The sequence below is a fragment of the Sturnus vulgaris genome, chromosome 13, assembly GCF_052056855.1.
Source record: "Sturnus vulgaris isolate bStuVul1 chromosome 13, bStuVul1.hap1, whole genome shotgun sequence".
NCBI classification, from domain to species: domain Eukaryota; kingdom Metazoa; phylum Chordata; class Aves; order Passeriformes; family Sturnidae; genus Sturnus; species Sturnus vulgaris.
Window position 1 is genome coordinate 7,514,177 of NC_142255.1, and position 27,115 is coordinate 7,541,291.

The 27,115-nt window shown below is 35.4% G+C and overlaps 1 protein-coding gene across 7 annotated transcripts in view; it reads left to right on the top strand.

The window, feature by feature from the left end:
- Positions 1 to 26,229, top strand: part of ZNF280D (zinc finger protein 280D) — a 49,742-nt gene extending 23,513 nt beyond the window's left edge. For 6 of the 7 annotated variants that reach the window (XM_014874042.2, XM_014874047.2, XM_014874046.2 and 3 more), the window contains 11 exons: positions 415 to 644; positions 2,670 to 2,827; positions 3,285 to 3,385; positions 3,480 to 3,626; positions 4,179 to 4,313; positions 5,847 to 6,091; positions 7,171 to 7,311; positions 8,948 to 9,010; positions 9,548 to 9,666; positions 9,850 to 9,877; positions 24,409 to 26,229. In XM_014874042.2, the coding sequence (XP_014729528.2) occupies positions 415 to 644; positions 2,670 to 2,827; positions 3,285 to 3,385; positions 3,480 to 3,626; positions 4,179 to 4,313; positions 5,847 to 6,091; positions 7,171 to 7,311; positions 8,948 to 9,010; positions 9,548 to 9,666; positions 9,850 to 9,877; positions 24,409 to 25,042 (2,001 nt within the window). In that variant the 3' untranslated portion in view covers positions 25,043 to 26,229. Of the gene's footprint in view, positions 1 to 414; positions 645 to 2,669; positions 2,828 to 3,284; positions 3,386 to 3,479; positions 3,627 to 4,178; positions 4,314 to 5,846; positions 6,092 to 7,170; positions 7,312 to 8,947; positions 9,011 to 9,547; positions 9,667 to 9,849; positions 9,878 to 19,648; positions 19,705 to 24,408 lie in introns of all 7 variants that reach the window. The other variant, XM_088172502.1, reaches the window with a different exon arrangement.
- Positions 26,230 to 27,115: the final 886 nt, after the last annotated feature.

The following is a 27,115-nucleotide window of genomic DNA, read 5'->3' on the forward strand; positions in this document are numbered from 1 at the left end:
CTAAGAAATAAAGGACAAAATTTCCCATTAAGTTCTCAATAAACTTATGCTTATCAGCAAAATACTTGAAAACTGCTTTTTTCTTTCTTTCTATTAAATGTAAATTAAATAGAATTTTTTTGCAAGAAAAAGGCAATACCTAGCATTGTTTTCTTTTTGATTCAATTTACCTCACATGAACCTATGAGAATCTTCAGTTTTATAATACATAGTGCTTTATTACTTAAACACTAGTTAAAGATGAATCACTGTTCAAAATTGACTACTACTAAGATCAGTGTGTCAGAGAATGAAGCTTTGCATCTAACAATCGTTAGTGCCTTCAGTTTTTAAAATGCTGTTCTCATTGATGCAGGTTGTTGAGACTGATCCCTTTGTTTCTCTGTCTCTTCCCTTCTCCCTGTTTCCATCCAGTATTGTTGTCCAGATATGATAAATAACTTTTTCCCGGGAGTGGTCAAAACAGAGTGTTTGAGCACAACAAGCAAGGCCATTGAATCGGAGAAAGGAAAACTGATTATGTTAGTTAATGACTTTTATTATGGGAAGGATGAAGGTGATCTCCAGCAAGTACAACAGGAGCAGAAGACTCATACAACATTTAAATGCATTAGTTGTCTGAAAGTTCTTAAAAATAACATAAGGTATTTGAACTCATTTCCTTAATTATTAATTACTCACAGTCCATAGTAGTCTCATACATTAAAGTTTTGTGTCTCTGGAGTAGAGTTCCTTTCATACTGGAAACTGGTAATATTGGGTGATAAACAGAAATTGAATTAATTTTTACTTTGCATTGATGGCCATAACTTGAAATCTTTTGCAGATTAGAGTGAATTTTTGTGATGTCTAACATAAACATAGAGTTTTGATAAGAGCAGTTGTAGGACTTTGGGGTTAGAAAGGGCAACACAAAGGATTTTACAATTTGCCATCTGGATTGATGGCAATATTGGTAGATGTGAGTGTTAATTCCCTTTAGGGATGCAAAATGACTAATAGTCAGTAGTTCACTTATGTAACATCTGTTATTTTGTTGGAGTAATTTTACTTCCAAATGCTGATAAAACCCCAGTAAGCTGTTTCAGTAGGTAGACAAGTTTGTGTCATCGTTCCTCTGGAAGTTAAGGTCACTGAACTTTTTTACATGCACTCTTCAAGGGAAGCTGAAGTAGCAGAATGTAAAATTGAAAAATGGACTATTGTTTCAAAGGGCACAGTCTGCAAGTTAAAATGAGCAGATTTATGCTAACATTAGACACATATTATTGAAAAAAACAAGTTTTCTGTAATTAAAACAATGACATTTGCTATTAATCATTAAATAGGTGCTATTTTCTACTCAGCATTATATTGTAAGCAATTGGTGTTGTGGTGCCTATGTGTTCCACAGCAGGTCATTAAAAATGTATGAGGTTTTTTTTTTATTTATATCTGTAGCATTGACCTTAACCATATTAATTTTGACTGTAACCTTGTAGCTTTATTCTATAATTCTATAACTTAAGAATTTTTATTCCAAGGTGTATTTTGCACCTTTATATATAGTGGACAAAATAAATACATCTTACCTTCCTAATTCAAGTATAAGTTTTTTGACTGAAATTCAGAAAAGCAAAAAGTGATCCATCATGGTAATCCCTGCTTTCTTTAAGAGATCTGTGGTTGAACATACCATTGCAATAATTTTCTCTTAAGGCATTATGTAGTAATAGTGTCAGTTTCGTCTGCTTAGCAAACTGGATAGACTCAGTTGGCTTTTTCTCATTTTCTTGTTTCTGTTTTTTTAAGCAACTGCATGATAGTACAAGCTTGAGCTCAAGAAACTATTCTTCCTTGCTCATTTGTTTTTTCCAGTTCCGAAGTCTACATTACTTTTGTGAGTTTAGACTTCCATTTAATAGTTCCTCTGACTGTACTGAAATAAAGTGCATTCAAAACAGGAATTTTGGAAGTTGAACTGGAGTGGGTTTGCAGCTAAGCTGGCCTTGTACTGCTCCACCAGTAACAGTGACCTGCTGATGCTGTCATGGGTGCCTGGACTTGTCAGCCAGAATAGGTTCCAACTTCAGACAGGTGGACAGATTAATAAGGAAAAGCTGGTAACTTACAGTACTACCATAGCAGTTTGTCCTGCTCTTTTGATGTTGGCTAAAGAGTGGCATTTTTGGTAACTGTCCTTCACAATGCAACATCAGGCCTCACTGCCTTAGGCTCAGAACAATCCTGGAAATCCTGCCGTGGTTTCACAGAAGCTGTCATGTCCAAATTGCAGATAGATTCTTGCTATTTAATAGTTTACAGCAGAGCTAAAGTTACACGTTTCAAAATGAGGCTTTGGGATTGCTGGCAGTGAATCAAGTGTGAACAGTTCATGTGGTCTTGTCTTTACTTATTTCCCTGTATTTCATAGCAAGAATTTTGTCTAAGCAAGCATGAGAAATGTAATAGATTATTTAGCCTTAGAACGTGCTTTAGACTTAATGTGTGTTCATTAACGTCAAGATTTCTAGTCAGCTTTAAATTTGTTGCCTGTTTTTTTAGCTTTTTTTTTTAATTGAGAAGTCCTTACAGAGTAAAATATCTAAAGGATCTTGTACGTCTTGCATGTGATATGTATAGGGAATGTTAAAATGTAGTTTTTTGCACCTGTTCACTATAATTTAAAGGTTTATGAACCACATGAAACATCACTTGGAGCTTGAGAAGCAGAGCAATGAAAGTTGGGAAAGCCACACCACCTGCCAGCACTGTTACCGCCAGTTCCCCACGCCATTCCAGCTGCAGTGCCACATCGAGAGCACACACACGCCTTACGAGTCGTCCAGTGAGTTGGATCCTATCATACTCTGTCTTCTAAGCCAAAATTTTTAGACATTTCCCAACTCTTATTTCCTGGATTGTAATTTCTGAATAAAGCTATTATACTTGAATAACAATAATCTTGAGATTTAATATAGCAAAAGAGCAATTTTTTTTTCTTTTGAGAGCCAATATATGTGCAAAATAGTATTTTAAAAAGCTTTTGGTATTTTTTCTTGCAATTTTTGTGTTTATTTTTAATTGAAAGCTTTACTTTAAGACTTCATGTTTAAGGCATTTGCCTTCCTGGCTCTCTGAAGCTACAGGGAATTTCTTCTAGTGAGTAGAATAATCATTAGATTGCTTTACCTCTAGTGATATATGTGTTTCATATCTATATAGAAATGTATAAATGCATTATAGTTTATGTACATATAGCTGCAACCAAATTTTTACTTTTTTCTTGTTTTTCATTTTTCTAGCGATCTGTAAAATCTGTGAACTATCATTTGAAACAGAGCAAGTTCTTTTGCAACATATGAAGGACAATCATAAGCCAGGTGAAATGCCGTATGTCTGCCAGGTATCTCAGAGTGACTTCTGTATTTAGATTGCACCACTCCCCTGTCTTCACTGTCAGTAAATTTGTAACAAAAAAGTCAAACTTCTTATTTTAGGTGTGCAGCTACAGATCCTCGGCTTTTTCGGATGTAGAAACACATTTTAGAACAGTTCATGAAAACACAAAACATTTGCTATGCCCATTTTGCCTCAAAGTTATTAAAATTGGAGCACCATATATGCATCATTACATGAGGCATCAGGTAAGCAGGTCTTTTCAATCCTTCATGCTAGAAAAATGTTAAACACATGGAAGGAATCTCCCTCTGAAAAAACAAATGCAACTGATTTGTATGGTTGTTACTGGGTAAGAATAATTAATAAGAGTACATTCGAAAAATTTCAGAAGTCTCAAAGGGAATTGTTAGACTTTGTCTTGTTTTTGTGTGATAGCAGTTCCCAGTTTAAAATAATCTCTGAATATCCTTGGAAGAATCTTCTTGCTATGTGGTTTCTTCATTACATTGTAGTGATTTGATTCTGCTTTTCTGGAGGTTGCTATCAAACCTGCCACTACTTCAAATAAAGAAAAAGATAATGAAGTGTCTTGTAACTGGGAATCTGATTCCTCCTCTTAGTAACCATACTGCCTTGCAAGTATCTAATTCCTACAGAGTATCTTGTCTTTGTATAGCATTAGAAATTTGTTTTAGTTGATGTTTTAGGAACTGCATGAGCATTGCTTGAGACAAGCTAGGGTTAGAGTTTTGTCATGCCATCCATGCTTACTATAGATTGTCATTTGTCTTTAAAAGAAAAAGGGAATATACCGTTGCACTAAATGCAGACTGCAATTTTTAACATGCAAAGAAAAAATGGATCACAAGACTCAGCATCACCGAACATTTAGGAAACCCAAGCAATTAGAAGGCTTGCCTCCTGGAACAAAGGTGAGTATTCATGCAGGAAGACTTGAGGGGACAAAGGAAAAAAAAAAGTCCTGGTAGAGAAAAGAGTAATATAGAAAGAAGTGCTTTTCTCCTTTGTTTTCCTAAACAAAGTATTGAGGTTGTATTGTTTTCTGTGTGTTGTGTTTTGGTTTCTTCCTCACCTTTAAAACTCTAAAAATGCTGCTGTTTGAAGCATTACCAGGGCACAATTTATGGCTTTTTCCTGGTGATGTGTGGTTTTGCTTTCTGTCCCATTATTCCATACACCTGCATACATGCCAGTAATCCAGCCAGAGTTGCTGCTTTCTGGAGCTGATGGTTCGTTTGTCCCTTCCCATTTATGCTTCATTGTGCTGGGAGCTGCTTCTGCGTCATTTTTTGTGAAACATTTTCAACTTATAGAAGGTGGTGGCAAAAAAAACATTTAAAAATGCAAGATCTACTTCTGCATAGAATATCTTTGCTTAAAACTGGATTCACCAGGTCTTCTTTAGGTTCAGCCTTTGAAGGTATGTGAGGAAAATTTGGGTCCCCTCAGAACACTTACGCTCTCTTTAAGTCATTCTTCCACTTCTCAAGAAGGAACTACTTGGACTAGGATTTTCTTCTAGATTTTGTGACTTTTTCCAACAGTTTTTTTAGTACAGTGTTAAAATATAAGTCCTTTCAGTTGCAAGGAAGAAGAAAAATTAACATTTTGATCAGCTCTTTGAAGTTCATTTGCTGTAGAGTCAGGAAGGCAACATTACTTCAGTTGCTGTTGGTTGTCTTCCTTGGCAGAAGGAAATGTACAGCACCAATTCTTTATTCTGTGATGATACCTCAATTTGTTAAAGATTTCAGGGTCTTCATGACATAATAAAGGCTTAGATTATGTTAAAATTCATGTTAGTAGACCTTGATGGGATGCAGATGATAATAAAAAACCTGGAACTGGATTCAAAAGAGGAGGTGCTTCTAAACTAGGAGTACGAGTAAGAAGCATAACTAGGAGTCATGTGAGTCAAAACCACGTTTGAGAGCTTAACAAAGGTGTTCAAGAATCCAGATAAGAGGTCAGAAACCAGAGTTACTCCTTGGAGTTCTAGGATGAGGAGCAAACATATCTGAAGGGACTAGACTGGCTCATCATGAGGCAGCAAGGCACAGGACTTTTTTATTAAATCCAGGCACTGATGGCATGGTTTGATATTCTTCTTAGTAGGGCTGATTGGCCTGACACTTCTGCTACATTTTTTTTCATTTAAGAAAGCAGGGTCTAGCAAGTTGCAGCTCTGGAAAGAAAACAATGTGTTTTGTCATGACCAACTATTTCGACCTAAACCAACTTTTTAAGTGTCCTGTTGGCTATTAGAGGTTAACTCTAGTCCAGCAGTATTTTCAGGATTTTATTTATATTCTTTGAAATAATCTTTAATTAGGAGAGTTTCTTATTATTTGTGCTATAAAGTGGCTTAAACTTTTAAGACAAATGGAAGTGGGAACTTGGAGGTCTTAAATCTAAAAAGTTTTTTTTTAATTTCATACTTGTAGGTGACTATTCGAGCATCTTTGGGATCTCATCAGTCAGGATCATCAGCTGTATCTTCTGTTAGTACAAGCAGTTCCACATTTCAGTTATCACCTAAAGCTAAAAATGCAACCACTAAAAATCATAACAAATCTAATACAAATAAGTCAAGAGGAAAATCAAAACAGTCTACATCAAGGAAACAAAATGCATGGACGAACAGCAGAAAAAAAAAAGACCCTACAAATATAGCATTTCCTAATCTAAGGTAAAATACTAGCATTAAAATTGTCTATAAGTACACTTTGAACATAAATAACTGTTCAATAACTTTAATGCTGTAATACAGGAGATCTGGCACCTCAGGTTTGCCAAGAAAGCAGATGCATAAACTTTGCACGTACTGGTACCGTGGTTGTAATTCTGAGTTTTCATTCAGCAGTTTTGGACTACTTTATGATGGAAGAAGAAGTGTTCTGAAAACTTCTCTGTGCCACATTTAGAAATTTTCTCTGCATGGAGCCTTCTTTTTTTTTTTTTCCTTTTTTTCTCTTTTATTTTCTTTTTTTTCTCCTTCTAACCTGTGAGTTAAAAGATTAAATCCTGTCTGTCCTAGGAGATACTGCATTTTGGGGAGCTAATTTAATAAAAAAATAGTAAAAGCAAGCTATTGGGAGAATGCTGTCCTTATCTTCACAATCTATTGGGGTTTGCTGTCCTTATGTTACTATTTTCATGGGTCTTTTATGGACTGTTTATTACACTGGAGTGTAATTGTGTGGCTTATGATGAGTTAGCATTTTTCTTTGTCAAACATGGAAGATGTCACCCCTCCAGTTTCTTTCTCAGCGTGTAGCTCTGGGAAAGGTCCAAAAGCAGTCAGCAAAACTGGGGAAGAGCAGGATTATATTCTTGCTTTGTAGGTGTTTCAGAGCTTGTGGGTAATATTGGGGTGACTGAAAAGCCAAAGACTTTTTCTGTGCATTGTGATGGATAAATGAAATGATTATTGGAAATACTTCTCCAGTGCATAGAGACAGCAGCAGCAGCTGGAGTTGGAGGTTCTCATCCACTGCATCATCACTTGTTTCCAGGAGTGCCAATAACAGATGCTTACATTAACTTGCACTTTTAGTTAGCATCATAATGAAATCATAGTTCAAGTAAAACAAAGTTTTCTTCATTTGTGCTAGTGTAATGTGAAATTATTTAGTTGATGCATTTTAGGTTTCTCATTTCTTCCTTAGTATAGGCAAGCTTGCTACTTACTTAAAGAAACAAGTTTGAGATAGCAACACTTTCAGAAGAGGTAACTATTAACTGGTACCTTTTTCATGTTATTGTTAGGCATCGCCTGGGATCTCACAAATGCATTGAGTGTTTCTCAGAAATAAAAGATTTTGCAAGTCACTTTCCTGCTTACGTCCACTGTAGTTTATGCAGATACAGCACCAGCTGTAGCAAAGCCTATGTGAATCACATGATGAGGTAAGAACTCTTGCAAGGTTTTACTGGCTTAGTGAATACTTGCTAAGTTCATGTAAGGTGTGAAGTGCTTGTTAGGTGAATTTTGAACTGGATCTTCAGACTGGTGGGGAAATGTGTAAGGTCGAATTCTTGACTTTTTAGCAAAGGCTTAATCTCCACATTCTTGTTTGGCTTTAAAAATCCAGTGATTCGGGCAGTATTTTACCTTTGCTTCAGAGTGTCTATGGGATCTTCAATAATCACTTCAGCCTGACTTGGCAAATAATGACTAATTATTGTATGTTCTCTGGGTTTCACATTGAGTGGCTCATCTGATTTTACAAGTGCTGAATGCATACAGGCCTCAGCTATTGCTAGTGAAGTCTGTGCTCAGATTTAAAGGGTGCCTCAAATAGCAAACTCAAGTGGATACTTTTCCTTACACTACTTCCGGTCACCCCTAGAAACAACATCTCATTTTGTCACCAGTTGTGGAGCAGAGTAGGGTATTGGTGATGACAGCTGGAAAAAAGCCTGTTAGGAAAACAAAGGCACTCGTGTTCAGAGCTGTAGAATTACACTATACAATAATTAGATACAGATCACATAGCAGGACAGTAAAACAAAATTATAAAATCCTACTTGTTCATCCTATGCTTTGAAGAAGCTAACTGTATTGTGGGAAATAGTGAATGTTATTTTCTTTCTGAATTCATGTACATAGAAAATACCTTGGCATTTGTGAACGCTAGAATTCTTGAATCTGTGACCTAAGTTTTTGATATACTTTATATATATTGGCCTATTCATACTAATTTCAATGCTCATCGAAATCCTAGGCTGAAATCATTTGCATGTTTTTGTGTGTGTAACCTATTATGTGCATGCTTAAATAATAAAATAATGTGCTTAATTCCAACTGTAGACGAAAAAATTTACTCCGGAAGGGGAAAGAGGTAGATTGTTCCTATTGTTCCCAGTGGTCTGGATGACAGGTCAAATTCATCCATGCATTAAAATTGCCCATCTTTTGTCCTTTGTCCCCTTGATGCACTAATGCACTCTGATCCTTTGCAGCACCTACCATCACCTCTTTGGTGAGTGTAATGAACAAGTGATGGTGAGGAGGACTGTTAGAGGGAGAGTGTTTGTGGAGGAGCAGTGCCTGTACTTGGCTGCCTGCACGGTGTTCCATGGGAGGGAACAGTGTTGGCATGTACTTAACCAGCATAAGAGACAGCCTACGGGTTGTCTGAAAATTTCATTTCTCATTAAAAGCCATCTCTTTAGGAAGCACAAGTTCAGCCAAATTTTAGCTCTTTTGTGGTGCACTCTATAGCTACAGCCGAGGTTCTTCAAAAGCTGAACTGCTGATGGAAGCAATAAAAGTATATTATTGCAGGACTGTGCAGTAAGCCAAGCTTTTCACCTTCCAGACTCATTTACAAGGGAGCCAATGTTTCAAACTAGAGCTGAGATTCACAAGTTCATAAGATTTAAGCAATTGAATGTTTAAGAATAATGCAGTTCAGTATCTTAGGCATCTATTGTCATGTTTTGTCATAAGCAAATTGCAGTACCATGACTAGTGAAGGGGTTATGTGGAGTAATGTATCCAGGGAAACCAGTCTAAGTGGTAATGTTTTCATCTATTTAGTTTTCACAGTGCTCGTCCAAGTAAAAGATTTTGGATCTTTAAGAAGCATTCAGAAAAGCTACGGTAATTCAGCTTTTTTCAGTTACAGATCATTATGTTTTTACTTTCTGATGTTGAACTGATAACTTAGTTGAGACTATAACTTCTTGAATTTCCACAACTTAGAGCAGAGAAATAAAACCATTAGCTTTTCCAATAGCAGTGTTCTGGTCAGTGACAAATACTTATTTGTCCTCATTTGTGAACTTAATTCTGAGCAGTTTTGACTTTTTAAAAATTATTATTTTTTTATTATTTGTAAGGTGCAAAATGGGGAGGGGTTTAGATAAAGAAAAAACAACCATTCAAACAGAGAAACACATACTCTACAGATAAATTTCTGTCTCAGGTCATGTTCTTTGTGCTGTATCCAGCATGGAGATGCCCGGCTCATTGGTGGGAATTTCCTAATATTAGTTGCAGTAGAAAAAGTAAGATTGTTTTTGTGAATCATCTCATCTGAAGTTGAATTTTGTTTTTTTTAGTCTGTCTAGTTGTTCTAAATTAAGAGAAGTGTTTCCATGTTGTAATTACACTTCCTTCTTGGTTTTTATTTCCTAGAGGTGTGACTGTAGTGTGTCTTAACTGTGATTTCCTGGCTGATGTTTCTGGCTTGGATAACATGGCCACACATCTGAGTGAGAACCAGACTCATACTTGTCAAGTTATTGTAGAGAAAGGTGAGTACATGTGGTCTTTTCTCTACAGTATATAAATACTTATATGTGGATGTCTTGTGTTATCACGGTCCTATTTTGAGTTGTGTTAGTTCTGTACTTGCATTTAGCAGTGAGTTCTTCTGTATTTCCACATTTTAAAGTATTATTAATTAAATCCTTTGTTTTTATTTTCAATTTCCACAGATAATGCAACTGCTGCACAAGTGTCTCAGTAAGTTTTATTTTACTGCTTAATGTTTTTTTTTCTATTGTTTAGTGATAGATGGCCAAAATTTGCATTTTGAACTTGGGTTTCTTTTGAATTCCATAGAATTTGAAATGTATGGATGAACACTAAACAGGCCTTTACTGTACTAGTGCTTTTTCATCTTATGTCCATAACTACAAGAGTGAAGAGATAAGACAATTACCTATTGCACCTGAAACAAATCAAGCTTTTGTTCAGATTGGAGAGACATAAATAATGGTTGCAATATTGGAACGTCTCAATTCTGATCTGTCTATATACAATGAGATTGTTACTTTGTTACTTAATACTAGCTTTATCAAATTAGTGGTTTATGTTCTTTATGTAATATGAATACAAAAATAAATGTCCTTTACTGAAGTAGGACAAATTCAGTCTTAATATTTAAAAACATTTAGGAATTATTTTAAAAATTATGTTTGTCATATGACAAGGGCATGCTGTTTTGAATTAGCTTTTTTTATTCTGACTTTCAAAGAACTAGTATGTATTAATCAGGGGTTTTTAAGGATTTGAAAAAGAGCCTGCAGTATTCTAAAGATTGTGTTTCAGATTGTGTTAGTTTGGGGTTTTTTAAACCTTAAAAGAATCAGACATGTCAAACCCTCCCTGATTATCCTGGAACAGTTTCTGAGGCTGAGTATAGTCTAAGCCTGTTCATGCCTTAATTCAAGGTTTAGAGGTGTGTCAGTTAAATCAAACGTTTGTGTTTTCTTCATACCATTTCAGAACACAGAATCAAAAATGTCAATTAGAGTGCAAGGAAATATTTTAAAATATAGAAGAAAATGGTTTAACCCTGATAGAGTCCATCTAGCCTTTAGTAGGATTCTAAAAGGAGTTTAGATAGTCTCATGCATGGTGAGAACTCTTCCAACAAAGCAGTAAGTTCTTAGGCCTCTAAGCATAAATGAGATTTCATTGAGTTTTGGGGATATCCCAGATAGATTATTTAATATTTATTAAGTATTTTCTTTCTTAGTTTCCATAAAGTGGCTAGTAAGGGGAGTCCTCTAGTAGTTTAGCTGTCAGTGGAACTCAGACAATAACAAAATAAAGTGTTGAGCTATGATACTTGTGGAAACTTTAGCTTGTGTATTTGGAGCTGGCATTAGGTGTTGAATTAGTACTTGCTGAAGTGTATAGAAGGAAAGGTTATAGATGTGTTGAATGGTGGCTGAAGATGTACAACTTATACACTAATACAGCTGTGGCAGGCTGTTGTCAGTATTGCAAAAGGATCTTACTCTCTTGAATACATTACAAAGTCATATGGAAATATGTAAGCATGTTGGAAATATGGATATATATGTATTACTCAGAAGCAGATGGGTGAGCACTGAAAAGATTTGAAGTAATGTCAAGATTATCTGCAGATTTGTTTCTGCAAGATGTTTGAGTAGGACAGATGCAGATAGCCTTTATTTTTGAGAGTTCTGATATTGACATAAAATTAGTTATACATGAAGTGATACAAAATCCATGATGGTGCTTTTTGAAACTGTCAGACTTCATTAATCTCAGTAAATCTTGTCCTGTTCCATATGCTAGTCCTCTAATACTTTGGACAAGAATATATCATTGCTAAACTGAAGAGTATGAGTATACCTGTGTAGCAGATGTTTTAATTCATAATTTGCTGTACAGAGTACAAACAAAAATGTTCATCTTTTTGTGGGCTTATTCTTAGTGGGACTCTTTGGTTGCTTTGGAAGAAGAGGAACTTGTAGGCAATATTCATAACTTCTGTATAGTTTCTCAATGATCTCTGAATGTTTCTTCCAACTCTTTGACCTATAATTCAATGACTCGTTTATGGGGCTCTTCAGAATCACTTCATCATTGGAAACAGTGACTCAATTAGAATCTTGAACACTTTTGGATCTTCTCTTGCATCTCTCACGTGGTATCTTTTGGTGTCTTTTATTATATATTGTATTGTCTCTATGTGTTTTAAAACTCATCTTTATTGCTAATGATCAGACATGTTCCATGAACTCTGTGTGTTGTTACAGAGCCTGTCTTTGGACCAGAATCCTGCCATTAGTAATACAGATAACCTAGCTGGGGATGTTCCAGCAGAATTTGTTTTTTAAATTTTTCCTCTACATAAGTCTCTTTGTTTATTTGGTGAAATAAACCACCTTGTGCTGAAAAAGTAAGATTTAATACTATGTGAATATTCTTCTATTGCTCAACTCTCTGCTTTGCACAACCATTAACATATTTTTAAATGAACTGACAGCAGACATTTTTGTTGCAGGGCAGTTGAGAGTGAGCAGGTATCCTATACTGCCTTGGCTCACTGATACATCATTGTGGACCAGAAAATTGAACCCAGTCCAGCTTGGGATTATTTTGGTATGTAAGCAGACAAGGATCTGACCAGACCTTCTCCTTTTTCTTCAAGCATTGAAGCTGTGGTATTCTCTTCTTGCATCTTTTAGACAGCAGGTCTGGTCTTTTCTCCCAGTATTGTAGTCAAAGGCCTTTTTTGATAATGTTCTCTGATTTGCAGCATTGATTGGCAGCTTTTTGGGAGCTGTCCTCCGTTGAAGAGAGGCTTACCAGGAGTTTCACTTACACGATGCAGTATTTCTTTGCTGCTCATGTGCAGCGTTTCTTCCCTGCTCCAGTCTAGCAGTGTCATCCCAAACTAGAGTAGTGAGTAAATGGTGATATATATGGGCTGATGTCAAAGCTCATTTTGTTCAGAACTTGATCCCACCTGGTGAAACTAAAAGGCTTTGTTGTTCTTTTTGGGTGTTCGCTAAAGCATACAAGTCCTGATCTATTTAATATTCAAGTAAGTTACATTTTTTTCTGCCAGTGACTTTATGGTATATAGTGGCAAAATATGCTTTGAATGTCTTCTGTTGCATGTAACTACATAAACTGAGTCTTGGCCAAAAGAATTTATTAGCTGCTTTGCTCTCTGGTAGCTAAGCTTCTTTTTGCTCCAAAATACTGTGAGAGGAGAAAAGCATGTTATGGAAGTACAATACATTAATTGAGCCTTGTTTCTGAGGGTGGAGCAGCTACAGTTCCAGTTCATTCACACCTTGTTCTTTTGGTATCATCTCCATCTTCAAGGATGCTCTACTCGAGCTGCTGGGACATTTGCTGCTTTTGATTTTTCTGCTTCTTATTTCATCTTCAGTTCTAGGTTATCTATGGCAAATTTATCCATCAGGATCTGTGATGAGCTTTGCTTTTGCCATGATGAACTTCTGATGTTCCTCCAAACTCAGCCTCCTGTTTACAGTGGATATGTTTTGGTTGAATCTCTCATTCCCTAGCCTGCAAGCAGCATAATAGATAAAGCTTACCTCATTTAAGGATCAGTCACTGATACAACTTCCTAGTTGTAAGAGTTCAGTTTTGGTGAATGCAAGCTGTTCTTGATTTACAGCACTTCTTTTTCTGAATAATCAGATTCTTTGGGATTAATTCATTTTGACCCGTTTTTTTTTTTTTTTGTCCTCTTGACTTTTAGTACTCAGTCACAGGTCTGGTGATAGTGAACTTCTGCAGCTGTTGTAGTGTTGCTAATAATGGCAAGGATCTTGTCATCCATTGTCTCTTGTGTGTATTTTGTGATTGAGCATCTGCACACTTACTCAGTACTCTGAAGTCCTGCTCTTTTTGCAACCGTTTTTCCTTCTGGCAGAAGCTGTGTTCCATCTTGAATGCTGCTATTCAGCTTCAAGCATCACTTACCTACTACAGGTTTTTCTTGCAGGGCTTAATTCTGTTTTGACACAACAGCATTCAAAAAAGCCTAGTGGATTTGTGTTTTCATTGTGAACATGCTGGTCATTTCAGAGGAAGTTGAATTCATATTTCACTTTCGTTCAGGTTTCCAACAACAAGAAGAATGGAATGTGATTGCAGGTTTTTGTGGCTTTCAGAAACATTCTCTAATTTCCCAGAAGTAATACTAGATCAACACTTGGATTTGAAGTTTATATAAATACCATGTCTTCTGAATGCTTATTTGGAATATTATCCTTTGGTTCTTTTGCAGCTTTGCTATGGAAATGGAAGTTTCAAACTTACATTTTGAACCAATAGGGTACTTACAGATGTGAGAGGTTTGTGGAAATGGTTCATGTAGAATCAACTGGCCTTGTGATATCTTGTTTCCATTTTTGTGAGGATCTTGGAAAAGTTACTAATGTGGAAAACTCATAAAAGCACTGCTAAATCATTAAAATAAACCTTCCTTACTTAGTATTAAATCTCTTATGATCCCAACAATTTACATGAATAATGCAACATATTGGACCATATCTGCAAGGGCATAGCATGAATATGCATGATATAACCAGTTTAGCTTATGGTCAAAAAATGAAGATTTCATTTGTACGTACCTCAATCTCTCTCTCTTAATATTTTTAGGACATTGAGTGTCACTGCGTGACCAGCCAGTTATGTCTGACCTTTATTTAGAAACAAAGTAAATGTTTGTTTCTGTTTTTCTGTTAAATGTAACTGTGCAGCATTTAAAGTTGCATCTGCCAAAATAGGATATTTCTGCTAGAAGATAGGACTAATTAAAAAAAAAAGCCAACAGCTAAATATCCCAAACCCAATGACCTTTACATTCTTTTGGGTGTAAATAGATTTGTATTTTTTAATGCTGTGTATGATTCAGGTGAGTGTCTGGAAGATACCCTGAGCCTTGATTTCTAGAAATTCTTGAACCTATAGTCATCCCAGAAAAGGTTACTTTTGGTTAAGTGTGGAGAAAAAGAAACGTTTGGCAAAAGATTCCAGCTGAGTTTGTTCTGCTTACCCAGTGAGCCTTTGGTTGTAAGAAAACATGAGAGATTACTGGGAAGATGGTGGCTCATGATTTGAGCTGTATGTGTGTGCAAATATATACAATTTTATTGTGTGACAGCAGGGCAAGCAATGAGACTGAATTTCAGAAATGAGGACACTCCTATTTGTGTTTATTAACTGCGTTTTTGAGTCTAGCTTTTGTTACTGACTCCAGATCTCTTCCATTAGTCCTAGGTGTCTCTTCATCTATCAAATAAAGTTTCAGATCAAACTGAATATAGACTTCAAGGTGTCTAAATTAATGTTCTTACTTGACTTTTACTCTCTGAGTCTCTTTGGTTTTATAGCTGTTGGCTATCTTAAGGTGAAAATTTGTGCTCAGCTGCTCCTTTGTTATGGGCAATTTTTTAAAAAGGATTGACAATTAAAGGGCATTTTTTCATTTTTCTTAACTAGAAGTTCATGTAGAGTGAAGAATCTTTGGAGAGTTCTAGAAAGGTTTCAGAGTTGCTCAAAACTGTTGGACCAACAGGCTGCACTTACTGGAGGTGGTCACAATCTTTGTTTTCTTTTCATAATGTTCTTTTCAGAAGCACTGTGACTTCACAAATGTAAGAAAGTGCTGCCTTTGTTATGTTTGAGACCCATGGGATTGAAGATTTCTTGTATCATAAAAGTGTTGGGAACATCACAGGTGAAAATTATCAGGTGATAATTTTCTGTGGTTTAGTGTCTATTCATGCAACTTCTGCCAATTACAAATTGGAAGGAACTGCTTTCTAAAAGTATTCCTAAACAAAATTATGGTTGAGAGTATACATCATGAATCCAAAGTAAACCATAATAACAAAGATGTGGTTGCCACAAAATGTTACAAACTCTGCTCGTTTCCAAACCAACATAAATGAGCCTGTTGGAATTTACTCTATAAGCTATAAAATGTGAACACAATCTCTCAAATTTGATCATGTAAAATAACATTTATAATGGATTTAAAATAATCCATAGATACTGGATCCCATTCACACACATTTAATTTAGTGGCAAAACTTTAATTTATTGAGACAAGAACAGTATCTTTTGTCCTTGGATATGCAATATCTGATCTATTTGTGTCTAAGTTAGTGAGTCTAACAAGAATGACTTTGTAATGACAGGAGTGACTGCTTTATGACAAATGGCTGTTTCCAACATATTTAAGTTCTTGTATATAAATCATTAAACAGTAAAGCCAAATATTTGGTGTTGCATCATCTTATAGTGGTGTGGCTACTGTGATTAAATACTTCAGAGTATTATAAGTTTTGATCCAAAAAAAAGTGTTCTCATTTGATTTATCTTGATTATTTTTCTGGTAATTAGAAGAGTACTTTTACAGTGCTACTGAAGCCAATCCTTTTTTTGTATATATTTTTGCCCTCTATTGCCTCTTTTGCCTCTATTGTTACAGATTAATAAATGTAATTTTTAATAAATGTAAAATGTAAATGTGTGATTGTTTATGCTGCAGTTAAAGATGCTGGTTAGCTGCTAGAAGATGAATGCTAGGAAATATTCATTGTGTGCTGATACTATATGCTTAAATTATTTTAAAAGTTTGGGTTTAGACTGCTTTTTTGGATTTAGGAAAATACATGTGGTTGATCAATCTAATATTAGTATACAGTTTTCATAAAATTTAAGTGGTAAAGCTGTTTTTTATGTCAAGTATTTTGCACCCTGTAGACAACCATTAAGACTTGCTGAGGTTGTGAATAATTTAATTTATGATTAATAACATTATCCAAATATAATAGAGGCAGCACTTCATACTTCAGCAGATTAAATTTGCCTTTAATGCAGCATCAACAAAGAAGATATAGGCATAAGCAGTTTTGAGGGGTTTGTTTGGTTGTTCTTTTTTTTTTTTTAGAAACCTTTGAAAGGTTAGGTTTTGTTAGAACTGATGACTTAACAAGTTTGTAGGAGATACTTCTTGCTATCTCTGCGATAACATTTTCTTTTGGAAACACAGAAAATCAATTTTGGTGATGTTGTGATAAGCTGTTTAATTAATGTGGTTTTCAAAGTCAATAAATTTAAATAATTTATAGCTCATCTAATGTATAGACTGTGCCCCTAAAGGTATTCTGTGGGAAGCATTTCCTCCAGATAGTAGTTGGAGGTCAGCTGCAATATTTTACAGTTGTCCTAAAGTAAACTACAGCTCTGTTCTGGGTATTTGGGTTATGGTAGACAAAGGAAAGAAAACTGAGCTTGTATTGTGGAATGTTTTTGTCAGGTAGCTGTGTGCACTTAATTTAGCATTTCAGGTCTTAAAATACCGTAGTCATGGTTTAAAAGGCCTTTCTGGTGAGGAGATCATTCCTCTGCTAGAATTCGAATGAAAGCAATGCTCACTGTCTTCAGACTGTTGGTTCCTGCTTTTCCTGAGGCAAGATAACTGGAAGAGCTTACATGGAACAAGTTTATCTTATAATTTCTGTACACCCAATAAAGCACTTCAAAATTCTGAAGTGAAGTTTATTTAAGCTCAGCATAAGTATCAACTTTAAAAATGGGTTTCAGATGACCAAATTGCTTTCTAACTGTATGTATCCTCATCCTTATCTCTATTTTGACCATACAGTATTCTAAAACATTGAATTTTAATTCATTATCCACACCAAAATCTCCATTAGAGAGAAAGAAGCTAAGTTGGGAGTAAAGCAATGTCTTGTCTTTTCTACACATAGTGCAACTGTATCTCTGAACTTTGTATCTAGTGTGAAGATCCAAGTCAATTTACTGATCATGGTGGTTAGAGGATCTGCACAGTGTGAGAATCCACTTTGTGTCTTATTGTGGAAAGCTGAGCAGTGTCAGAGCACAGCTTCAGTGAGGCTGCCACACCAGACACGTGCAGTTTGTAGTTTATAGTCAGTCCCTTGGGCTGAGCTGCATGCCAGCCTCCAATGAAGGAATGGTTTGCTGTCCTTACATATTTTCATATTCAGGGAACCTGGAAATTGCTAAGTGTGAGATCTGGATTAATATTGGCTCTGAACCGTGATTTTTGGAGCGCCTGTCAGAATCCAAATGATCTCACAGTACACATTCTTAGCTTTTATTCAGAAGTATCATTTGTGGATTCTGATTTTACAGATTTTTTTTTTACAGTAGTTGTTTTTTTGTTGCCCTTCAGAAAAAGCAGTCTGTTACAGAAATCCCAGATGGTAAGAGAGTGGGAGAAGTCCTCAGACCTAGGACAGATTTGTCTTGTAACACTGCTTTCCAAAATACACAGGGTTTGAGTTTAATAGAAGCAGTGGTTTTGTAGAAATGAGAAGACCATTCATTTTCATTCAGAAGTGTTAAGAAAGATTCTCTTCCAGAGTCACACCTTTTCCATAGATTCCATTACCACTTCACATGTGTTTTCTCTTAGTTTTCCTTTTTTATCCCATACTATTTTTCAGCATTAATAGAAGATGTCAAATCTGCATTTTTACTCCACAGAATTGTGTTCCATAATACTTGATTTCATTTAAAAAGTAAAACAAAAAATGCAACGTCCTCTTTCTAAACCCAAATAAAAACATAACAAAACCCAAACCCCACACAGTAGCCCTTACATTTGGAAAAGATGGGAGAACACAGAACAGCAAAAGCTGCTTTGATGTTAACTGAGCTCACAGAGCACCTGAACCAAGACCTTTCAGAACAGTGAGCTGCTCTCTGTCAATGACTGGGCCATGAGGAGCCTCTGGTTTGTTTTTTCCAAGGTGCCATGGAATGCCTGGTACTTAGCTGCAGCCAGATGCTTGACATTTTGGCTGGTTTTTGGAATACACAGCAGAACTGAAAATACAAAAGGATAATCAGGTAGTTTAAAAATACAACACAAGAGATAAGTCAAGAAATATTTCTCTGCTGGTAGTTCTCAAGGGCAAACTGGTCAGTCAGGGCAGAGGAGAGGAGAAGGTAGAGGGCAATAATTCTGACTTGGAAATCGTTTCTTAGCATGGCTCATGTATGTTTGGGTTTTGTGTGACAGAAATGGGACAAAGTACAACAGCCATATTGCAAAGAGTATTTTAAAATATATAAGCTGAACTTTGTCATACAATTTTCAGATATTTGCTGTGTCATTTGGCCTCATTGAAGCAAAATATACCAGTTCTGTGAGGAAAAATTACCATGCTGAAAGTATGTAGTATTGTTTATATAGTTTTAAATACAAGGTGATACAAATAATAACTTTACATGTTCATCTTTATATACAGTGACCTCTCCTATTTTTGAACCAAAATTAACTTAGTTATATTGAAACAGAAATAAAAAAGTCTAATTTTGTCACTTATGCACTTAGTGTTTCCTAAATAAGAATAATATATAAGTAAGATGCCCTGTAGTGTATAAGATGCTTTTAGAAGACTGGTTGGCTGTTTCTGAATGGCAGTTTTCATTCACATGCTTTTCTGCTGTTCTAAAAATTGAAGGAAAAAATTAATTTGTTCATATTGTTTAGAGTTTAAAAGTTGATTTCATTGCATAAGTTTCAGTAGAGATTCCAAAGTTTCTTCTGTGACAAGCATTCTCTTGAGTCTTCAATATGTTTTTGTGCTAGCAAAACACAAGTTTAGTTCAGATATTTTTTCTGTCCAAATATATAACTGTCCAGACTTAGTTTTCATCCTATTCACTAAGATATAAATGAAATTACATGTTTATGGACAAGCCTACAATAGTTGCTTTCTAGTTTTGCTTTTTTTCTGTGGATTTTTGGTGATTTTTTTTTTTTTCAATTTGGAAGACTGTTTGGAGACATCTTTACTGAGATCTGTGTTCAGTTTTTGCTACATAATAGATTCATGGGAATATCAGTGTGAAAATATTTCTACAACTTTATATTGTCATCAGCTGCTCATGAATGTAAAATAAAAGAAATATCATTAATTATTACAGAAAATTTCAAGACCTAGTTTATCTGAAGGAAAAACAGAAACACCAACTTTTGAAAGGTAAATACAATGATCAGCTGCATCTTGAAATCAGGTACATAAAATAACACATGCTGTGTTATTTATCAGGTAACTGGGCAAAAAGTGTTTGATTAGTATTTTCATAACGTTTCCTATGATAGAAAATGTTCAATGGCAGTTGTAAGGTACTTTCTCAATAAGACATGGAGAATTTAGGTTCCAAGTGTCAAAACACATTGTAAGTAATGCTTAAACAGCAAATTAGTCAAAATTTATAGGATATTAGATAAATTGACCAGATGGTTAAAATAAACTTTAATCATATTGTCTGTAAGTTAACAGTATTACTGGGGCAGTTGGGAAACAATTTTAAAATACAGTATAAAATGTTAATTCTTGTCTATTTCTCTAGGTCTTTAAAAACCTGTGTCATTTTTAGAAAGTATACTCAACCAAATTCTTAGCAGAGCAAATATGTGGAATTGTTGGTTAACTAATAATTACAGCTCTACACTTAAGTTATGTCAGTCTGGGGAAAGAATTGAAATTTTACACCTTTTATTGGCACATATTGTGGATAGATTTGTACTTCCTAGTACTCCAGATTCAACAGTCTGAAATATATTATCCCAGTTAGTGATCTTTCACAACTGTTGGTGCAAATTTCACCTTTAGAAACTTAGTCAAAACTTGATTGTGATTGTTTGTTATATAGGCATTTATAGTGCCTCTAAAGAAAAAAAAAAAAAAGGCTAACTGCTTTCAGAGTAACTCTGTCTGCTCCATCACTTTATTCTGTCATACACAGTGTGGATCAAATTATTTGGAATTCTGCCTTCACTTGAAATGCTTGCTTAATAATTGAGACTAAGTGGTTCAGGTGATAGAAGTTATTTCTGTCTTTAGGCTATGGATTAGTGGTCACTGTAATTCTAGTTGATTATGATATACTACTCTTCCTATCCTTGTGTCTAAGTAGACAAAAATAATTTAAATATATAAATCTCTTCTGTGATTTCTGATGGAAACTTTTCACTGTTTCATAGCCTTTAAGACAGACTTTTGCAGTCTTGTAGCTCTAGCACTAGAGATTCTCAGTCCTCACACTTTTCTCTCATATTAACCCAGGGTAGTTATGTTGATATTATCAATAAATTAGTGCCTCAGGAGCAGATCAGTAGATGAAAGCAGCTGACACTGCAAATGCTGCATCTTGTCACTGCTTTGAGGCTCAGTGATGTTATTTTAGAGCAGATTCAGGTTGTCTGGACACTGCTCATGCTGTGCACTCGTGCAGAGCTGCCTGCAACATCCCACGTTGGTTTGGGCTCTGGAGGACTCAGCTCCATTAGGGGTTGGAGCACTTGGGGATTAGAGCTTCCCGTTCATTTTCCTCAAAAAAAGAAATGTAGTTTGCATGCCCCAGTACTACCTTGTAAACCAGACTGTTTGTGTGGGAGCAATAAGGAATGAATCACACCAAACTGTTAATGTAAATGCAGCTGTAATACAAGTTTTGGTACCTGGAGAATCCTTTGCCACAGCCTGAAGAGAGCGTTTGCACACACTTTGCAATTACTCTGTATGCTGATGTGTAAATGTCACTTGTTTTATAGGGTTGGGGTTTTTTCTTCCTTGCTGTAGGATTTTTCCCTGAACTGTTTTTAAAATCCTAATATGAAACAACCAATATAAAATAATAAAATACTCTAAATAATGCAGCAAAAAAGCTTGAGTTAGTAGGATTTTGAAACATCAGGTAATAAGAGCCTAGCTTTCCTCTGCCTCACTTGGCACCAAAATCTTGCATTTTCTGAACAATGAGAAAAAAGAAAACGAAATTGCTTTTATTTTTAAGCTTCTGTATCCTGATGTGGGTGTGTTTGTACTTGGCAGACTCATCTCTCACATTCAGAGCTGTGGTTTGTGCTGGTGCCTTGGAGGGGTCTTATTGTAAGCCCTGATTTCAGATGGACTCTGTGGCCAGCAGTTCATTAATATATCCCATACTTGGTGATCAGGTCATGAACCAGGACTCATTGGTTTCATTAAACCAATTATTGAAGAAGTCAGCTTTTAAACTCCAACTGTTCACTGACATCCCCTTTTCTGTCTAATACAGCTGTTAATATTTTCTCACATGCTCTTCTATTTTTGTGGCTGAATTTTTAGTTTTCTTACACTGTAACCAGTCCTATTGGCACACATAATACTAAGAGTACCTTTAGTTGCTAGTACTGGATAGAAGACTTTTCTTTTTCAACTACTGACATACTAACAGAATGAATTATTGAAATATTATATGATTTTTCATTTAGTTTGGTATTTTAGATAATCACAATTGCTAGGGTCTGTTGATTCATCTGCAGCTCACTGCAGAGACAAATTATTTCTTTGGAGAAGTGTTCTATGTAAAGGAACTTATTGTTGTGCTTAGCAATCTGAAAGATCATTGTTGTTTGTGAATGATTGTTTTTATGATGTGATTGTTGCACAACCATATGTGTCTATGTATTTCTTTCCTTCCCCTACCACTTGTTCCTCCCTGTGTTTTGCCAAAAATGAGTGAGAAAAAGGGGCTGGGTGGATGAAGCTGGGATTTTGGTTGCTAGAAATTGAAGATTGTGATCAGTTTGTTTTATATGTTAAGGGCATATTTGTCCTTGGAGGAGTTTCTTGATGTGAATTTTGTCTCTGTGTGTATACACATGCATGTATTCCATCTGGGTTTTTCAGTGTGGAAACACTGCTCTTCGTGGGACAATTAGTTATTAGTCATCCCTTTATTTAAAACGTTTTTTGTTTCTTTTTGCATATCTATGTTCAAAACTTTCCACATAAAACATAATACTGTGCCTGTTAGCTCTGCAGCTACATCTTACCCTCAAGCTGCTTGTTGAAAAATAGCAGCTAAAGGTCTTATGTGTGTGCAGTGTTTCATGAAGAGTTGACTAGATTTTCATATGAAAACAATTCTAAATATTGAACTTGTGTTTATATGGCTCTGTATAATGTAAGTGTTTCTCTGCAATAGATGAAGAAATCAGGAACAGTTATGACAAACCAGTTATGTTAGCCTCAACTGAGGGGTGCTTCTGAGCATTGGCTTTTGTACTGGAACTTAGTCTTGAGTTTTCCCTCCAATATTACCTTTTTTTTCCCCTTTTCTTTCTAGACATTTGAGAGACAAGAGCTTGGATAGATAAATTGTATATTAGAGAATGTCATCTACTCTTTAGCTACTCCACTAAATGAGAAAAACCCCCAAACCCTAACATTTCTGTTTGACAAAAGCAGCAAATGCAGGTTATATTTTGGTAAAGAGTTTGGCCTGTCTCTTGAGTTCATTCCTTATAACAAATGAAAAGTCAGTATAACAGAATGAAAAGATTCCTATAACTACCCCAGTGACCACGGAAATTTCATTGCTGAAGGATATCCCAACAGCCTCTTATTCCTGCTCAAACTATTCCTCTGACCTAGAGTAGAAGTAGGAAATGGAATATTCATGGATTAGTTTACTTAAATGAAAGTACAACTTGAAAATGGATTTCTGAATGCTTGTAGCTCCTTTTCCAGAATAACCATTTTCTGTAGAACTCAGTATCATTTATCATATAAGTGAATCACTGGAATTGTTTTAAATTCCTTTTAATTAAATTTAAAGGATGAGTAGAAGATATGTAGGTTTTCAGCTTGAAGATATATGAAAAATGTAGTAGCAAGGAGTTGGTTCTTCCTTTTAAGAGTTCTGAACTGTGAATTGCTTACAGAATTTGACTGGCTTTAGCCAAAACATCTTTAAAACCACTTTTTAAAACTTCTTAAAACTTTCCAAAATAAAATAAAAATACATTTTGATTAATGAGATATTTGGTGACACTGTGTTTCTCACAGCTTTTTTCTGCATGTTACTGTTCAGATTGTTACTTTCAATTTAAATTTTGAAGGTTAATTTGGGAGAATTTGATCTTAGTTTCACTTTCTATATAGAATTTATATCTGAAATCAGACAAATTATTGTTCTTCCAACTTTTCTTTTCCTCTCCCCCACACTTTATGGTGTCTGTTACCATCATCACTTTAGGTAATTCAATCTGCTTATCATTCTGAAAAACTTTAGATTGATTAACAATTGCATTAAACTTTTGCCAGATTTAATCTTTACAGAAAAAAAATGAACTTCTCTATTTCTGTATTTCCTCTTTATAAACACAGTTTTACTCTGAAAGGTGACTGAAAATGCTGCTTCACAGATCCCTTTTTCAGTGAATCCAGACTGTGATTTCTCAAATTTTGGATTTGTTGATTTATATTTCCAGCTGTTAGCTCTTTTCTCATGAGTATTGCAGAGTCAGTTGGTGGTAGAAAGGTATAAAGCAATTTTATCTGCATCTGTGTCAAAAAGGCTGTGCAGGTAGAGGAACTACAGGTGTTATTTTGGGAAATTCTGTGTGTCACACAAAGGCAACCTTCCTTTCTGGAGCTGAAATGCAAGAACTAGACTATTAATTGACTGCTAAATGCAAAGCTTAGTTTGTAACTAGATAAGAAAAATGCAGCTGTTAATTGAATTTTGCATTTCTTGCTAGGAAGTCTCATGACAAACCCCAAAGAAGAAATCTTTAATACCCTTCTTTGTGTCACTTTCCAGAGTATAGCCAAGCATTGCTTTATTTTATTTATAACATAAAATTATAAAAATAATATCTAAAAATAACTTGGTTTGTTTTTCTTTTTCAGCAAACAAGATCATGACTCTTCAGATGAAACAAAAGAATGCAGTAGAAATCAAACCAAAAAAGTTGCATCCGTTGAAAACAGTGAAGACTCATCGCTGTCAAATACAGAAAATGTTCCGAGTTTGGAACTCCCTGGCAACAGCTCAAAGAATTCTTTGCATGAGAAAAGACCCTACTGTGATTCAGCTAATAACAAACAGTTAGTAGATGAGAAACAAAAATGTGTTCATGATGAAAGTGAGGTGAAAATGTGCCAAAGTTCAGCTGCCACTGTCCCGGATGAGCAGACTAAAGCGCGTCCCTTGGATGAAACTGCGCTTTCAGCAAAGAACGTGAGGGACTTAAAGCTGACGTTGGGTGAAGATGTCAGCTTTGAGCAGTTCCTGAGAAAGAGGGATGAACCCGAATCTGTTAGTTCAGACATAAGTGAACAAGGCAGTATTCATTTGGAGCCTTTAACTCCATCAGAAGTACTAGAGCATGAAGCTACTGAAATTCTCCAAAAAGGTAACGTCGCACCTTCATCCAAGACATCGGGACAGCTCGTGGAACAAACAGATGAGACTTCTAGAGAAAGCAATCCCAGCAGAATGGAAACGACTGCAAACAAGACAGATGAAAATGAAGCAAGCTGAAAGTGTGTTTTTATTGTTTGTTTTAAACTATGGTAAGAACACTATGGACCTTTCCTGATGAGTGTGCTCATGGATGCTAAAACTAAAAATTTTTAAAGGGAGGAGAAGAGAAAGAGACACCAAAGGGAAGTTTGCATATGGAGGTAGCATGTATGTGTATGTATGACTGAATTCATTAAGCTTCAGAAAAGGTATGTTAAAATATATCTTCCTGTCTCTTGGATGTGATATATTATTAGATTGATACTTGAAAAGAGGTATAAATTCTAATTTTTTAATAGTTAACTAGCCCAGGATAAGGTGACTTGTTCACCCAGAAAGTATTTTTCTAAGTTCTTTAGTGTGAATATCATTGAACTGGGGATTGAGTAGGAATTCACTTCTGATGCTGATGTGGAGCACACTTGTAATGAAGGTTATTGGTCTGCTGATAGTTTTGGTAAATATAAACCTCGGGACTTGGTGTCACATTCCTGTCTGTAAAAGCACGTAAACAGAAGTATATTCATTTGTGCACCTCTGTACAGGTGTAATCCTGCCAGGCTGTAAACTTACCTTAATAAACTTTCAATGAAAGTGAAATTATTACAATAAAAATTTATATTTGTGGGGTTTTCACTGTGCAGGCTGTGCAGAAATACCGAACATAACTGTATAAAGTAGGACTAAAAGTACTGTAGCTGTTAGGCTTTTATCATTGGTTTAATTATTCTTAGCTGTAGACCCATAGGAATGGTCTGTAAGTCACACCAAAGTATGGTTTAATGTAAAAATGGTTTTAAGCAAAAATAATGAAAACTCCAAACTGGAAACACCACCTGGCATGCATTCTGCCATTTTGCAGCTGCTACTGGCTAACTTAAAAATAGGACACAAGGGCATATAAAGTAGAATTGTACAGTTCAATTTCAGGACTTTTTGTAGTCTAAGTTATGTTCAGAAAGATGGCTGCTGGTTTTGGTTTGGTTTTTTTGGTTTTGGAGGTTATTTTTGTCTTCTAGTTAGCTAGATTTAGGAATGCATATGATTAACTGTAGCTTGCTCTTTTGATTTCATTGCTCCATTTGAAACATTCAGAATGTGCTTTTGACTTACAGTTTTGTTTTTAATGAATGTTAAATGTTTTGAACAGCTGTTAAAGCACTGCTGTAAATTATTACTTTTTGAGTAAATATTTGCAACAAAAATTTGTCTTTGTGTATAATTTTATGCTCAGCTTGAAACTTTGGGCATAGCCTTCTCCCAGTTTTTGAAAAGATTTAGTGACAGTTCCCAAAAAATAAGTAACTTAATTGAATTCACAACTTCCTGTGAATTTTTGAGCCCTATGTTACATTGAGGATTTTTGTTAGCTTTTGGTTAGTAGGTTGGTTTTAATTTAGAATTAAATGAGCAAGTGCCTATGCATAAACATTTTTTTGTACCTGTGTATTGTGATAGGATGTGCTAACCTTTGCAGACTATGCAGATATTTTCTGGCCCACCAGCCTGCAGCAGAAGTCTCCTCTGTCCTCTTAAGTTCACTGAGCTCGGCTGCTAAGTGAGTCTAACAGTATTAAAATCTAGAGACCATCCAGCTTACTATTGGAACCTTTAAATAAATCAAATCTCACCAGCCTCTTAAGTTCCTTCAAGCTCTGAAGAGATGTATGATTTAAATTTTGGACTGCATGTTCATTGTCATCCATGTGTGTGTAGAAGACTGGAACAGTTTACCTACTCCTGGCTCTTTGAGATCTGCCACTTGAAGAACTTCGAATACCACAACACATGAAAAAGCTAAGAAGAATAAGTTACGTTATTCTTTTGTTCTTTAAAGATTTTAGTGAAATCATTAAGTAGTGGTTTGGTTAACCAGTCTGATATCTTCATGCTTTTACTCATTGCAATGCTTTCTTTTATGCAGTTTAAAGCAATTAACCAACTTCAGAACTGAATGTGTATGTTACCAAGGGAGTTCCTGAATGCATCTGTGTTGAAACCCAGGGAAGTCTGTAGTATTTTTAATCTGGTTGATGACCTTCCATGCAAATGATATGTTTTGAATAATGCTCTGATATGTGGTGTTAGAAA